General features: G+C 35.9%; 2 protein-coding genes across 2 annotated transcripts in view; one reads left to right on the top strand and one right to left on the bottom strand.

Annotated features, from left to right (window-relative positions):
• LOTGIDRAFT_53893 (hypothetical protein) overlaps positions 1-8933 on the top strand; it is a gene marked incomplete at both ends in the record, with an annotated part of 32386 nt that extends 23453 nt beyond the window's left edge. Inside the window, one exon of the mRNA XM_009060658.1 lies at positions 8730-8933. Coding sequence (XP_009058906.1) covers positions 8730-8933 — 204 coding nt within the window. The remainder of the gene's footprint in view (positions 1-8729) is intronic.
• Positions 8934-13856: 4923 nt separating this feature from the next.
• On the bottom strand, positions 13857-16281 carry LOTGIDRAFT_233859 (hypothetical protein; the record flags this gene model as incomplete). Its single annotated transcript, XM_009060802.1, has 3 exons — positions 13857-13945; positions 15003-15125; positions 16108-16281. The coding sequence occupies 3 exons, from the start codon at positions 16279-16281 to the stop codon at positions 13892-13894; spliced, it is 351 nt and encodes a 116-aa protein (XP_009059050.1). The 3' UTR covers positions 13857-13891.
• Between the last annotated feature and the right edge of the window lie 1901 nt (positions 16282-18182).

Genomic DNA, 18182 nt, shown 5'->3' with positions numbered 1-18182 from the left:
GATAATCTGTATGTTTTCTTTCTTTTTAGTTTTTATTACCTCTTTTTTCGTTTCGTTGTAATTGACTCAGATTATACAATTTGTACAAGATCTAAAAATAATCATTTGAAATTACTTTTGTGAAGGCTTTAGAAATTAATGTCAAGTGAGGGAGTATTCTTTGTTTTATGAAGTTAGTTTGTTTATGGAGTTTTCGAAGGCAATCTGCTGTTTCATCAGAACATTCAATTTTAAATCTGCTTTTAGATTAAACATAGGTATTCCAAAATATATCACATAATCCAGAACATACTCGCAAGGAAACAAAATCTGTTTTATCAGTTTTTAATAAATGGTACTGGTCAAGCTCGTCACCCCCAATTTCTTTTCATTGAGTTCTCGAATGCCTCCTACACCCTTTCCAATCCCCTCCCTCCTTTGGCCCTGACTTGGCCCCGTCGCCTATTGTTTATTAGCCGAGTTTAGACAGCCAGAAATTATCTGGGACGAGTCCGTTTCGAGTACGGTTCATTAGCGGGCCAATTTTTCTGGAAGTGTAAAGACAGCTATAGAAACGTCACTGTCGTAAGTTACAGAGTACACTGATATAGACTGAACTCGGCCCAATGAGTTACATTCTTGGTCGATATATCATAGTAGATAATAACCGATAAACAGTTTCATGGTATCATTCATGAAGAACATGGTCTAATTACACCCATTATAGCAGCAAAGGTCGTGGATTAGTCAATTTCAAATTTTTGCCAGGGCTAGAAATTGATTTAAAGGAACATTGGTGCCATTGTTTTTTTACCAATCTTACTTTGGTTTCAGAAACATGATTTTTTTTACCTAAGCTCATCAGTAATAGTGTTCACATTTCTAGTACTTCTGAAGACTATTTACTATTCAAGTCACAAATCCCCACCCCCAAATATAAGTGATATAGAGGGGGGGAGGGGGGAGTTATACAGGCGGGGTCTGAGGCAACCTAGTCCCACTGAAGCTGAAAATTATGTGGTGCAATATTTTTAATTTCAGTATACATTTTTAGGGTTAAAAAATGATTTATGCAGCTTCTTCCCCTTAATTTACGGCAATGTTTGCAGTGCAACTTCATATGAAAATATCATTTTGCAAGACATTACATGTAATGAACGAAATTCAGAAAAATTTAACAAGACAAACCTGTGATAAAACTTCAGACTAAAGAGGCACGCCCCAAAAGACACAAGATTTACATCTTTTATTGCTAAGGCAGATTCAGCTTTACGGAAACTGTCAAGTGTTGCCGAATGTCAGCACCTGTCACCATTATGTATATCCGCCCTGTATAATCCAATGGTATCTATATAAATTGAATATAAACTTCTCGAAATAGAATAGACTGTTAGAAAATTAGGGTAGTGGCAGTCTGATTAGACGTCTGCTCCAGATATTATATTTCAGTGTTTTATCTTGTGGGTTTGGTGTTTTTACTATTTCAATGAATGAATCATGCAGCAAGCTGTAGTGAATATGTAGAGTATGTAATTTGAACAGAGAAGACTGTAAAGACTGTGAAGTATGTGTTTCGATGTGGAGAAAGAAGGAGAGGGGGCGGGGGGCTATGTAGGGCCTGTGTCTGGGTGGGGGTGGCCCCCTTGTCCGCCCCCAATTGAAAACGCCGATGTCGATTTACCCACAACATTACACGAGTTTTCTGATTTGTGTTACCTATAGGGTTTCAAATACATTTCAGGGATCTTAAAACTTGCCACAAATTAGAAAACGCATTTGAATCCTAACTACGCCCCCGAAAAGGCAGAAAAGTGAAAAAAATCAATCCATGACAAAAAAAAAATAAAAAAAAATTCAAACTACGCCTGATTTTATTATCATGTATTCAATCAACCATGTTCTGATTCACACTCGTAGTTATATGGATCGTTGAATATCATAGTTCGGGTTTTTTGACGTCACTAAACCATTAACTCAGTGAATATAAATAACTTTGTAATCCGCTTTACTATTGTATTATAGAAGCCTGTTGCTGCCATTATGTTTTATAATTGTGTAAGATTATTAATTTTAGATACCTTCTACCAACTACTTCTCGACCATGCTTCGATTATAAGTTGTCAGTACGATTATCTTCGACTGTGTGAACTAGGATTTACTATTCAATCAGCGACGCAAATGTAGACGTTAAGGTTCAAAATGTATCGTCATTATACAGTTTTAGTAATCGCCACTAAACCCCTTAAAAAGTCTTGACCAAAGCACTGACCTAGGTCACAGAGCAATAGACGTATTCTTATTAATTATGTGAAAATTAGACGTTAAGTGAAAGACAAACTCACACACTCTCTGACATATAATATACTGTATATAGCAACGGCACCAGTCCTGAAATATATTATTCACATGCACTTCAATATCAGCTTTATCACTACATTATGGAAGTCTGTTGCTGCCATTATGTCGCAAATCGTTTAAGGATACACTATAATGATCTGGGATATCTTCTACCTACTGCTTCTTGAACCATTTTTCTACATAGTTTCTACATGTAAATCGTAAGTCGTACTATGATCATCGACTGTAAGGTATAACATAGAACTGTAGTTCTAAAATCGTACTATGATTCGTCGACTGTACATTTTTACGTGTAGTTCGAAAATGGTTTTATGATCGTCGACTGTAAGGTGTAACACGCAGTTCTAAAGTCGTACTATGATTCGTCGACTGTACGTTTTTACATGTACATGTAGTTCGAAAATAGTTCTATGATCGTCGACTGTAAGGTATCTGTAATGTAGTACTAAAGTCGTACTATGATCGTCGACAGTGTGAACTAGGCTTTACTTTTCAGGTAAATAAACTAAGTAGGCTACACTTTAAAGGAGTGGTGGTGTTAATAATAGATGTAAAAAGATTAAAAATGAATGAATAAAGATCTTATCATGATATTCAAAATGAAGAATTCAAACTATGTCATCTATAAATTTATATTTTAATCTTTTCACACCGAGTTAACAGTTTTCGTGTTGGTTATAAAATCGTGTGACTTTTAATGGAATTGTTCAGGTGTCCTATCTATGGTCTGTGGTTCCAGTAATGCAGGAAAACCTCGATCAAATGTCCTTAATTTTTCCGAACCCTCTCCATCTCCGCACACACAATAGCATTTACCATTTCATGTATGAAAAATGTTTAAAAATTTCAATAAAGTGTGCCACCCTGGGGACAGTAAAACACCGAAAGACCGAAGACATCAAAGAATCGCAAGAAGACTGATAAGTTTTATACTGGTTGTTGGTCTTCATAAAGAGTGCTCTAACACAGAATATTTAACGTTAAAGGGACATGTGCGCCATTTTGTTTTTTTTAACCAATCGTACTTTAGTCTCAGAAACCGTAATATTTTAGATAAGCCAATCAGTAGGCTAATAGTGTTCACCTCTCACCGTCGAAATTTGAGATTATTACCTGAAATGAAATGGAGTTTTATGTCTTAGGTCTGCATTCTGCAGCAAATAAGGACGAGTAACACTATGGGCTACTATATATGTGATAAGGAAAGTTGACCAGGAAAGAGGTTTTAGCCTACTTCATGGATTATTGCAAATACAAAAAGGGTTTTCAGTTTAATATGAAATCAAAGCAGGTTTTTCAAATAAGGCCATTTTTTTTTATAAAATGCGACTTTTAACAATGAGTAAGACAAGCTTATGATTACGTCATCCCTAGATACAAATACGTCATGTAAATATCCCTTGATACATGCCAATGACATAATAGATGCCGTAATATATTTAAATTAATGAGCCCATTACCATGACAATGAGTGACAGACAGGAGACCTGAGGGATGTACACGTTCTATCATACAAGATTTATAACCCAACAAACTTGATCTATTGTTATTTTCCTTTTAAACAATGTTAAGTAACAATAAGCTATGATCTTTAATGATCCCTAAGATGTTATTTTTAAAGATTGGAAATCTTAAGAGATAGGATAGAGTCGTCTAAATATTTGTTTTATCAAAATTTCAATCATGTGTAGGCCGGTATTAACATTTCCTCAAACTGGTTCCTCATCAGTTCTCCCAGTGTGTTTTGATGTCATGTCAACTTTCAGATTGAAAAGTTATAGGCCTAGCCTACTGATAGCAGAAACCGATCGAGCTTCTTCAGTTTGTTAGGTGAATATTTCCAACGGCCATTTTGTAACAAGGAAAGTAAACACACAATCAAAACTAATCATTAGCCTTCTGTGTTGTACCTAGGCCTAATAATAGCATTGACTGGAAATTACAAGTTTTTCTAGAGGCCTATTTGGTTTGAACAATATTTTATTTATTTATTTATTTATCATTAATATAAATTTTACAGAATATAAATAAGGTTTCGGAAATAAGCCGTGGCTTTTACTAATCCGTCACCTATTAGATTTTACACCGAATTACAAAACCCAGTAGGCCTAGTAGTTGGCTAGCTCAGTCAGAAGCGGATAATAGTGGTTTTTCTAAGAATTATTCGGCAAGTGGGCTGAATAAGGGCCTTAGAATTACCACGCAATTTTCCCCTAAGATATATTCAATGACAGTAAATTTGTAAAGTAGTGGGAGTAGGGATTGGGGCAAGCTGGGTCACCCTAATTCTGCCTATTTGAACTCGTTCAACAGAGAAAAAAAAGGGCTTAAAAGACTACCCTTTCTCGAAAATGTGCGACGGTAAAATTCATCTGAAAGTATCATTAAATGGCTTAATCAATTCCAAATTTAATGATGTGAAATATTATTAGTTTTGAGTTAGTGGGATTGGAAAAGGAGGCGATAATGCCGCCAAAGTGGCGATTTTATTCGTTCTGCGTTCTGGCCGATGTGCATAATAGACTATAATTCAATTCGCCAGATTGTCCGAGAAAAATTCATATACTACGGCCAGCAGTGCCCAGAGAGTTCCCTTGAATCCTCTCCATCCATTCAATAACCAATTATTTCTGTTGTCCAGAGGAACTAATCAGTGTAATCTCCAACGTCATTGAATTGGAGGCCCCATTAAGGCTAATTAACAATATTAGTACTATTTATGAAACTATAAATAAATCCAATTGGTCTCCAGGGAACAGGATTTCCTCGCTAGTGCCCCTCTAATTCCAAATAATCTCAAATTAGAAAAATGTACGTGCTATATCGTGAATGAAATTGACAACACAAATGGATGATTCCATACATTGCTGAATATAACGAGTAAAATGAATGAATGATTAAATGGCTAATTCCTTATTTGATTTTGACAAAAAAATAAAAAATTTGGTTTGAAAAATTTAAAATATAGAAAAATATTGCTAAATATATGGCTAATTCGGTGACTTCAGTAAATTTGGTTAACGTTTGGAGAGAAAGTGTTGCAATTAAAGACATAATTGACTTCAAATACAGCGGAAAACTCGCCTGATAGCAAAACAACCTTGGAACCATTGAATGAACGAATGAATGCATACACGAATGAACGATTAAACGAACGAACGATTGAATGAACGAACGAATGAATGGATGCTTAACAGCTTAAACAGAACAAGATTTTGTTGTAATGGAGCACAGCCTTGTTGACTTTCTGTACTGGTCATTGCATATGGATTGGCAATAACTCCATGTAATATAGGCCTCTGTATTCAGCCTTACAATAAGCCTCAAGAGCGTTTCAACTTTCCGTACGGGTATTGAAATCATTATATTATATAATCAATGCGAGGGTGTAGTAATTTGTGAAGGGGGAAATAGATCTAAAGTTTGATTATTGTGCCCCCGGAATAGTTATAGTCTTCATAGCATTTTCGTTTGTTGGAAGATGAAAAAGTATCAAGTATGTTGTAACAAGCTGTGTGGCTTTGTAAAATGTTTTGTTAACTTTTGTGACAAGATCATTTGGTAAATGTTGTAACTCGTAGGTGTATCCTTGAAGAGTGTTCATTTTGAATAAGTGAGTAAATGAATGAAATATATGGCCCAGTTTATCAGCAAGTGTTAGTGTTGTGACGAGTAGATTGCAAGTAAACGTCAATTGAATCAAAAGATTGCACTCTAAATTCAAGAATGAAATAACCTAGACAAGGTTTGTTTACCCTTTTTGAACATTCACTACAACTCATTGAGACTCAAACATAAAGCAAACGTATCCTTGGGACTTTTAGATTATTAGAAATTGAAGGTATGTGTTTCCCAGTTGCACATTAGACGGTTAAGACGCCGTTGATGTGGGCGGAAGTACCTACACAGATCAAGATTATTATTCATCTAAGCGCCCACTACTATCTTGCGAGTGAAATCCACAAATTATCTCCGCTAATCGTCTTCTATTCGCACCTTAAACTGAAATTCTTCAATTCGTACAAGCTCTAATAATTATCACTGTTAAAAATTACTATGATATGATAACTTCTCTCTTTCCACTGGGACCTCAACTCGTTTTCTAACGATTTGTTTAGATATGTTGATTAATTGACCTGAACGAATTAAAACACGATCAGTAGGTTGAGGTCTTCGAAACTTGCTGTCGTAGTTGACAATTGCTCATTCAATTTGTTTAGATATTATATGATTCCGGGTGTCTTGCGAAGTCTGCTACTATACAACATGTTTGCCTTTCTTGGGACGAGAGGTTTGGTTGATGGAATTGCCATGCTTTTGCGGATTTTTATCCCTATTCCGAAGTTCGCATCCATAATTTATATGTGTATCGGGAACATTTATTGTTCTTTTCGCACTATTCCAATTTTCTGTCAGATGTCTGTTGTTCCTGTAGTTATAGATATGCGACAATATATACACTTCGTCAATATCACAAAGGTCTTTAGAATTCTGTAGCACCATCTGATAAAGTGACTTGCAGGAACCATAGACATCTAACTGAAAATCGAAATGTTACCAATTGATGCTAGCATTGTCCCCGATACACATAAAAAGTTTAGAAAACCTGTTTACAAACCCTTTAACTACCTCAAAAATAGTCGACAAAAACATTTTATAACTGATTACTTATAATTGTATTACCCATAGTTTTTAAAACTGGAGAGATTCAAATAATTTTGAGTATTTTTAAATAATAAAGTTATTATATGAAATTTCTCAGAAAACAAATATGATACTCCGCTTTGCACCCACTTGCGCCGCCACATTTACATTTTGGCATCACAGGAAAATTTTCAAAGAATATTTTCTGAGATTAAGTTTACTGTCAGTTCCGAATGATCTTCTCAGTTACACAAAAAGAAATTGTGTCGGTGCGTGTAGTTGCTTCATTTAACGCTAATAAGATTGGGAAAATAACTCGGGGAAATTCAGAGAGAAAATGAATGGTTTATTTGTTTTGATGTAGAGATTTGTTTTGTTAATAGGTGATAAGGTTTTGACATTCAGTATGTGTTAATTCCTACGCGTCTGAGATCGATAGACTAACTAGAGGAATGGAAACTGAGTTAGATCATACTGGTCTGTAATTTACACAATCCATTTACCCCATTTTATTGTTTCAATTTTTTGTTTTCAAGTTAAAATAACTGACATTTGTTATCTGGAAGGAACGCTTGATTGAATACGATTCTTAAATTCTCACAAGAGGTTTTAATTTTTATACCGCGTAAGATTCGAATTATGTTTATATCTATCACTGAATGCTTTTGGTGGAGCCCTTCTCTATCCCCCACCTACACTTAATTTGATCTCCCACCCACCCTGTAACATGTAGCCCACCCATCCTGTAACATGTAGTCCACCTATCCTGTAACATGTAGCCTACCCACCTTGTAACATCGAGTCACCACTCACTCTTAAATATTGAACCCCTACCACCATTTAACATATTGCTCCCACCCTGTGTTTTACATGTAGCCCCTACCTACCCTTTTTACATTGAGTCCCCACCCACCCTTTAACATTTAGTCCTAACCCACCTTTTTACATTGAGTCCTCACCCACCTTTTTACATTGAGTCCTCACCCACCTTTTTACATTGAGTCCTCACCTACTCATTTACATTGAAGCCCTACCCACACTTTTACATTGAGTCCCACCCACCTTTTTACATTGAGCCCCCAACCACCCACCCTTTTACATTGAGAAAAGTCATACTGTCAAGAATACTTGAGAAACACCAGAAACGGAATTCTTTCAATTAAAACTGATATTTTCTTTGGACAGCTGGATTATATAACATTATACTGGCGGTGCTCAGTAGAATTCCCAGACTAAAACCAATAATTGTGATCTGTGCCCTTACCTACTTTACATAACCTTTCAGCCTTTCAATTTCTATGAATGTCAACAGAAGGAGTTAAGGTGCCCTCGAACCACAGCGATCAGCAGCTGGGTATGGTTGCGGATAATGAAAGTGGCTTTAGTTCAGAACGCAACTCACAACAAAGTTGCCTAATAGTTGAATTCGTAATTTATAACCGCCAGTCTTATTGCCTGGTGATCCCCATGGTGTAAGGACACCTTAGCTCATGTTTAGTATCATTAGGTTATAACTTTTTCATATATAGACCTTGAAAAAAAAAATGTTTTAACTCCGCCATATTGTATCAAGTAAAGCGATGCATAGATTCCTCTTTAATCAAAATCAACTGTATACATCTTGATTTATGCTGATGTGGTCATTTAATTAAAGCTGCCATGGAGTTGTCTACTGAGGGAGCATATTCTTTGACAATTGCCTTTTATATCACAATTATATTTACCGACTGATATTTTCATATTTTCAGTGTATGTCATGTGGGCCGGGTAACGTGGGACAATGTGTGGGACCAAACATATGCTGTGGAAGATTTGGTTGTTATATTGGTACTAAAGAAACCGAGATTTGTGAACATGAAAATGATAGTACCGTAGCGTGTCGGGTGGAGGGTAAACTGTGTGGTTCACGTCAACAAGGACAGTGTGTAGCTAATGGTATTTGCTGTGATTCAGGTAAGAGATAAACCAACGTTTTTAGTATATAAACATATCTTACAATTTTAGAGAAATATATCTAAATCAACTATAGATCTAAAGGCAAGTGCACACTGACCTTTTTTTTTAAATTGGCCAGCTTGCGTTTGGTCCATGACAACCCTACAACACAACCAGGAATGATAGGGCCATATCTGACAGTGTTTTAGGCAGTGAAGAAAACTGACAATCTAGATCGTAGGTTTTCAACCATGCACAGGGACATGTCCCATGGTGGGGACATTTGCACTTTTCTTTGGGGACATTTGATGTGTCACAGCCAGTCACATGCTGTGAAAAATAAAAACTTTCCAACTACAATATATACAACATCTCATATGATGACTACACTATACACAGTCTAAATTAACATTGTCTAGGAGTACTAGGAGAATTATTACTATCAAACTATGTGAGAACGTGCTTGGTATCCAATCATAGATACGCTTTCGATATATGGGGACATGATATTCATGCTGATTCTATTTGTGGACACATACAAAAACAGGTTGAAAACCACTGATCTAGATAAAAGTCCATAATACCTATCACTCAGTAGGTTGGCAATCTGAAACCTATACCCCACACCCTGACAGTCTACAGAAACAAAATTCTCCTACACTGCCTGACCGGGACAAATAAACATGGACGGAAACAAAGAGGGGTGTAAATAGAAAGTTTACGTGATTGATCATCACACATTTTGAATCTGTTCAATCAAATTTTGGTATCTTTCTCGTTACAGAGGCCTGTTCTCAAAATCCAAAATGTGAAGAAGAAGAAGAAGAGACAAAAGAAGAGCATCCCAGGGAAAAAATCTTACATCTTTTACAGCGGATATTAGAAGAAAACAGTTTCCATTAAACTATCAGTGTCTTGATTGTCTCTTAATCTTTCTAAATCAAGAAATTATTTCGTTTCATGTTTTTTACAACTAAATGTGTACGGAGCCCACACATTTGTCATCAACAGAGAGGAACAGACAAGTGCTCTGTTGATGAACTAATAGGACATTTTTGATAATTTCGTGTCTGTATTGAAACAAGAAAACATGTTAAACACGAAACGAAATTTTATTTTTTGTAAAAGGTGGAATCCCACACTCAGGCATTTACTGCCAATTCCTTTAGATTTAAATCTTGTAACTTTCATTACAAGCCAGATTAGGCCATTGCCGATTAGAAAGACCATGTGTTGAAAATTGTAAACGAATGTAAGAGTCGCGTATTGCAAGATAACAATCCTAAGGTTTTCTAATTTTACAAAAAGAATTTTAAACCTCAGAAATGAACCACAATGGGGATTCGGTGATTTTTCGTTTACAACAATGAGCACTGCGTCATACATTGCTACATGGAAGTTACAATTTTTTATTTTTCATTTTGCCTGTCTGTTTCAGGCTAGAAGTTCGCTATAAGGTTAAGGTTAAAGTTGATTAGTTTTGAATTATCTGTCTGCTTTTTGTCTTATTTTCTTTGAAGCGGAACATTTCTCTTAGTTTGACTGTGTTCAAGGGACAGGGTAATTTACTATGATTCAGCTATTCTCTAGTAAGAAATCAAAAGGATGTAATCTTTATTTAAAATAGTCATATTAACAAACAAAAACAATGAATTCCAAACTTTGTTTATGTCGAGTTATTGCAACTGATCAAGGAATCGCTTCATCGAAGAGAACAAGATCGTTCGAGGAATGAAGCGTGAAGGTAAAATAGAATGGTGAGCATTCCGTGTAATTAATTATTTAAGTCATTTAATGCCTGGTTTGTTTAAAGGCAATGCATGTTGTTCTAGATATTTGCTTCGCCAGGGAATAGAAAGAACGTTATTTTTAACTACCTTCAAAGCTTTCAGAATCGAAATCTGACGCCTGGTGCTACAAAAAATTCGTATAGTGAAAGATTGTCGGCTCATGCAGGCTGTTAATAATATTTATTTATTACTGATTATTACTGATGTTCTGGCTTCTACCGTCGTAGCTGCCCGTCAGAGACCGCGAGTGACTATATTTTATTGTTTAAAGGCGTTGTCAAGAAGTTATTTTAACCTTTGTATGTTTTGGTACACTTCCACTCATTAATTGTTAATTTGATAAAAGAATGGAATAGATAATTATAACTTTAATCAATTGTAGTGTTGCGGACATTGAACCAGTGGCATTTCTGGGAATGAGTCTCTCAAAAATCATACAAAGGGAAAGAAAAACAATTCTGCGGCCGTACTCGCCCGATTCCCCCATCAACCAAATTATTCATAGAAACGTCACTACATGCGACGATTGTCATCTGAACTTACCTGACACTGATTTTAGTATATATTCTACTCCTCTGATTGGTCAGTTACTTGAATTGTGTTTAGATTAACCAATCAGATATCTGTATTTTCTTAAAACTGGATTTTGTATTAGTATACTAGTTTGTAAACTAGAGACCAATTCCAATTTCTTCGTGAAATAGGGTCCAATTTTTATTTTTTTAGAAATAGGGTATATTTGTAAGACCTATGATTATTATACTAATGCAATTTGTCTTACAGAATGTTCAATTTGTATGAATTTTAAATATCACAGTGCTAGATATAACTATGTTTTAGTGATTTCATTTTTAAAAATTTTAAAAATATTTATTTAAACTAAGGAAGCGGGAATAAATCTCATACTTATTAATTATGTAAGTTTTTTGTGTTTTTTTCTTATTGTTTGGAAACTATTGTCTGAGCAAGGTAAAAAGTTTTTTCAAGTTTTCCAATTTTTTTTAGAGAATTTGAATAACAACCTCAAAATAGAACTGTCAGTCTTAAAATGTCTGCGATGATAAAAATAAAAGCACACATTATGCCTTCAAAATTGGTTTTTATAGAAGGTAATTTTCAGCCAAAATTTCAATTTTGGGGCTTGAAATTGCTTGAAATGTGTTTCTTTTCAATTCAAACTTACAAGATTATTTTTTTGGCAATGCAAAGATATCCTAAGACTAACAGAACTATTTTGAGGTTGATATTCCAATTCTCTTAAAAAACATCGAAAAAATTTCGAAAAACGTTTTGATTTGCTCAGACAATAGAACGGATTCGAAAGAATTCGGTGGTGACCCCTCTCATTTACGCTTCTGCAGTCGCTACTGTTCGACGGATGGGAATCTAAAATAGTAGGCTAATGCTGCGTGTAGACAAAATTGTCCTCACTATACACTACATGGCGTGGCCCAATATACAGTTATATAGAAACTGTGATTCTGCAGAGTACTTCTCTAATACTTGAACCTTGGGGGAATTTATAACCTACACAATGTACAAACATATCGTTGCTAGATTATAAATCAAACTATCTAAAGGAAAGAAACAAAAAACATATCAGACCTCATCTTACACAATGCCAAGCAACAGCCGCCTTTCTTTCTTAAAATGCAGCGATTTTATTAGATTGTATAGCAAATCACATCCAATGTAATCGCTGGCGTACAATCCAATCAGGTCTCTGCATTCCCTGATACAAAAATTGCTACTCTTGGAGGTACAAGGTATAAGCCAAAGGTCGTAATAACTTGACATTTTGAAGATTTTAGATGTCGTGAAAAAAATTTAGTTTTTGACCTTTATGTCATCGTGTCCAAACCACACCCCCATTTGTCATATAAGACCATGTCCCGATCTGTATTCGTGATACGATTATCTTTATGTTAGAGTACCTGCGATTCCTTTTGTTGGGTTCTGACAAAGTGATTAATATTTCATTCAGACATTCTTCAAGACATTCATATAAAGGTTAATAAAAATATATAAAAAAACAACTACGAAGCTATAAATAGTCAATTAACGTTATCTCCCGTGAGGACAATAAAACAAATATGAGTTACGTCCCTTTAGATCGACCTTACGCCCTGATTTATTCCCCTTGGATCATTGAAGTGACAGACGACAGATTTTACACGCCCTCTAATTCTTAACACATTGTCTTATTGTCGTCGGACTTCGCGCCTTTCTCTCACATTATAATTATGCCGCCCATACGAAACTACGTATGGTTCTTACACGGAAATAACACGCACGAACGAACGTAGTTTGGAACCATTTTGATCATGAATGCAGTTGTTTTTACTATTATGGTGATCGGATATTGTACAGGCAGGGTAATCTTGTCATAATTCAACAAATTTATCCTATAGGATTGATTATGTCAATACCACACTGGGTGTCGCCATCTTTAAATGTCAATAGCGCATGAGAAAGCCGCCCACAATAACCCACACAGCTGTGCCACAGGCTACAGGTAGTTGAAAATATCAAACAGATAGAGATTTTCCATATGACCACGAGTGGCCAAATGCTAAAAATTACCCACACACGATGCGCGATGCTCGAGTCGTGTGCGAGCGCCTTAAGCGATCTTCGGTGAACAATTGTAAACGTTTGTCCTTCGTCCATAGCTCAGTTCGTCTTCAGTAGACCCATTTGATTTATTTGTTGCAATGCCTTACATACAAGTCAATTAAAGGGAAGCAACTAGGAATAAAATGAAAGAGAATAGCAATTGATTGGTTAGAACAAAGCATGCTGTTTAGTACGGATCTTATTCCGAGTTGATTCTTAATGCATTAACGTTAAAGGGTGGTAGTTAGGTGTAGAACACTCTTACTGACCCGTACGAGTCAGTGAATCTAGAATTCATCAATGTGTCGGTGTAGCAGTGAAATGTATGAAATGCAACGGTCTCCTTGCTTTACCATGAGTCAAAGAAATATTTATTCGGAAGATGATTTGAATTCCGGAACAATTGAGAGTTCACATAGCTAGTAATATTTGGTAAAGCGGTCTTTCCATAAGAAGAGCTAACATTGTTTATATCCCTACTGCTTAATTGATATATTCATTATGGGCGACAATTGCTGGAGTTATAACAACAATAAAGTTATAAAAAATAGAATTTTATTTGAAAATAACTAGATGATCTCTGTAAATAAATTTCTCTGTTGATTGAATTCAAAATAAACTTCCTGAAATAAAAGAGAAAAATATGTTAAATTTGCTAAAAGTTTCTTGCAAAGAAATCAGCCAAATGTACCAGCTTTGACCAGTCCTTAGTTCGAAGAGGGGTGATATAAAGATACAAGGCGATATGGACTGTTTATGATATCTATCTGTTTCATTTCCCATGTAGATCTGCCTCCGGATGACAAACACCGCCCTTCTTAAGATATGACAATAATAGCACATGTATATGGTAATACAGCGAGCTTAATGGGGAACCAAACTCGGATTATCTGCCCGAGTTTGGTTCCCCGTTGTGTTGCTTATTTTTTTATGTCATTTGTTACAATGACCATCAGCGATGCCTAACAGATAGTGGTCCACTGTTTGATTTCAAACAATCAGCCGATATACAGACACATCGGTTTATAATCGATTGATTGTTTGAAATCTACAACGAATAAAACTGGATAATCGAAATAGAGTTACGTACCTTGACAGTAGCCGCCACCATTTTGTTACTAAATTTAGAACATCATTCCCATTCCCATTCTCATAATTGGGTTGAAGACTGGGTTGGCGACAGCAGCAACTGGGTTGATCATGGGGTTAGCCATGGGATTAATCATGGGGTTAAGCATTGGAGGTACAAATGGCATGATTGGAAAAGCTGACATAGCTACGATTAAACAGAACATAACGATAACAATTTTCATCATTTTGGTAGATTTTTTTTTATCTGAAATGAGAAGATATTTATATGATAATATATCACTAAGTGCAAACAATTGGAGGGTTATAGCCAAGAAGTATAATTTAAAGATAGGAGAATTATGTGACTCTGGGATTTTAAATGTTGATCTCTCTGAATCGTACATAACAGAAATTCTTGCTGCTCCCCGATGTACAGTTTCCATGTATTCTTAAGGATTCCTAATACAAATGGATGCAATTTTACTATTGGTACCATTCGTATCGTTTTGCTTAACAGATTTAATCGTAGTACATCATTTACTATAAATATTACATTTCAAACAAATAACTTATGCTAACTACAAAACAATAACACCTCAATGTACTTACCAGGTATGATTGTGTATCTGTGAAGTCAGGAGATGTGTGACTAACTGAACTACACTCAGGGTTTATATAGTGAGAGGAGACAAATAGACATCCATCATCCTGTCTCGACCAGTACTTACGTAACTACAGATAATAATTACAATAGAACATGGCCAATAAATTATTATGACCCTTCACAGGATTCATTACTCATAGTTTAAAATATTGCTTTGTTTCTTTTTGAAATGTAAATTATATAATTCCACTATCTGAAGAATTTCTTGTAAGACCAATAAATTATTATGTCTCTTCACAGGATTGAGGTACTCAATGTACAGTTATATGGATTACTTCTCTGATACTTGAACCTTAGGGGATTTATAACCTACACAATGTACAAACATATCGTTGCTCGATTATAAATCAAACTATCTAAAGGAAAGAAACAAAAAACATATCAGACCTCATCTTCACAATGCCAAGCAACAGCCGCTTTTCTTTCCTACGGAAGTTTTTAAATGCAGCGATTTTATAAGATTGTATAGCAAATCACATCCAATTAGAGGTCTCGACAGAAAGTCTGTACATACTATACCAGGGCTCTGATTGGCTGTATTTGCTGGCGTACAATCCAATCAAGTCGCTGCATTCACTGATACAAGAATCGCGACTGTTGGGGGTATAAGGTATAAGCCGAAGGTCGTAATCACAGGCATCTGTTTCTATCAATAGTCGACTCTATCTACATAGTATATATACACAAAGAAAAAAGTTAAGCACATCCCAGTTTTTTCATCATAATCAAAATTATATGATGCACTAAGCGGAAATCGAACTTGGTAACTAAATTTTTTAAATTGCATCGGATCCATCGCACATGTAACAACAAAGAAGACCATTTGAGATAGATTTGCTTTGAGATTTAATATTGGAAATGACATTGGCAGAGAGGTACTCATTTTTGACATTTTTAACACATGAAAAAGTATGGAGCTACAGAATTTACAGATAGAGGTAAGAGTTACAATTTGCACTGGAAATGTTCATTATCATTATCATTTTGACCTTAAAGTTCAAAACATCAATAACGTGTGTAACCTCCGCGTGCTTGAATGACACAATGTACCCTGTTTCTCATGTTTCCAGTGAATCGTCGAACCTCTTCTAATGTTAATTGTCGCCATTCTTGATGCAGTGCTGCTTCCAGTTGCCGAAGAGTTTGAACAGGAGGTTCACGTGCTCGTACTCGTCGCCCAATGAAATCCCAAACATGTTCTATTGGATTTAAATCCGGACTCATAGCAGACCATGGTAAATTGTAATTGCATTGGTCCTCATAAAATCGTTGACTGCTCGTGAACGATGTGGTCTAGCATCATCGTCCATGAATTGTGGTCGACTCGCAAGTGTGTGGTTGTCAAAATGAAGAACCACAATCGGTTGCAACACGTCACGGATGTACTGTTGTCCTGTCAAGTTACCCCTGATGGTGACCAAATCCAACTTGCAGTCATGGGAGATACACCCCCATATCATGACGGACCCCCCACCATATGGAACTGTTGGTCTGATGTTTCTAGGAGTGTAGGCTGTGTTTCGGTGCCTCCACACTCTAGTTCTGCCATCTGTTACATGGAGCAGGAACCGACTTTCATCTGACCAATGAACACGTCTCCAAGACCTCATATTCCAGTTCTGACGAGCAATACACCAGGCTAAACGTGCTGCCTTGTGGCGATCTGTCAACAAAGGGCGTTTAATTCATTCCTGTGCTTCTCAACCGATTTCGGAGCGTTCTTAGACTGAAACGACGATTTGGCAGCCATAGGCTTTTCAGACGAGTACTCGTTGCAAAGGGTTCTCGACGAACAAGGCGCTGAAGGTCTCTGTCTTCTCTCTGTGAGGTCACTGGGGTCTTCCTGATCTGGGTCGATCCTTCACAGCGCCAGTTTGAAGATGTTTATTGACCTAACGACTAATAACAGTGTGATTATAACCCAGATTCCGTCCAATTGCACTGTAAGACATTCCTGCATTGTGCATACCGATTATTTGCCATCTTGTGGCATCAGATAAGCGTCTACGTGCCATATGTCCCTTTGTGTGAGTAAAGATCTATTTTGAATGAGAAAATTAAACCAATAGAAGCGACAAAAGATACTGCATTTTGGGTAGCAAACTGCACGTTCGGTTCATGTTCTGTCATGATTTGTTCGCTTCACTTTATTAAAGGCACATTTTACTTTTCAAAAGTCCCATATTTATTAAATTATTAAAACTTGGTGCAAAACTATCATGATTTGTTTAAGGATGTGCTGAACTTTTTTCTTTGTGTATGAGAAGGCGGCTAACGCTCGTCACGACCACCTCCGCTTCAGACGACTTTCTACCATTTACCGTAATGAAACATTATCCCAACCTTATATGAATCGTTTAATTGAATATTTTCCCTTCACACAAGACCTATTTTATATCTCCCTCAGTGTTCCCCTTCATACTAATCTAACTATTGTTCAATAAAAATACTAAAAACCCATCGTTTCAATGCATCTACTTCCGGTTAGCGGGTTTCAGGGCAGAATGTTATATATTTTGTGAAGAAAATGATGCTGTAAAATTACTGTGTTGCTATTTTCATTATTTATATATTTTTAAAGAATGGAAATCGCCAATATAACTACTTTTTTCTTAGTAATTAAATAAATAGATAAGTCAATAACCATGCTTTTACTTTCACTTCGGTTTTTACTCGACTGGTAATTATAGCTGACCAATCGTATTAACCGAAATATATTTACTGCCAAATCAACCGGAAGTAGATACATTGAAACAATGGGTGTAAATTTTTTTAGTATTTTTATTGAACAATAGTTAGATTAGTATGAAGGGGAACACTGAGGGAGATATAAAATTGGTCTTGTGTGAAGGGAAAATATTCAATTAAACGATTCATATAAGGTTAGGAAAATATTTCATTACGGTAAATGGTAGAAAGTCGTCTGAAGCGGAGGTGTTCGTGACGAGCGTTAGCCACCTTCTCATATATATATTATTATTGAGACGGTCGACTATTGATAGAAACAGATGCCTGTGGTCGTAATAGCTTGACATTGTGAAGATGATCAGATGTCGTAAAACAAAATTTAGTAAGGCGATAAGTCTGACCTTAAACTTAGAGTACCTGTGATTCCTTTTGTTGGG

Source organism: Lottia gigantea (assembly GCF_000327385.1).
Source record: "Lottia gigantea unplaced genomic scaffold LOTGIsca_44, whole genome shotgun sequence".
In the NCBI taxonomy this organism is placed as follows: domain Eukaryota; kingdom Metazoa; phylum Mollusca; class Gastropoda; family Lottiidae; genus Lottia; species Lottia gigantea.
This window is presented reverse-complemented; position numbering and strand designations above follow the sequence as displayed.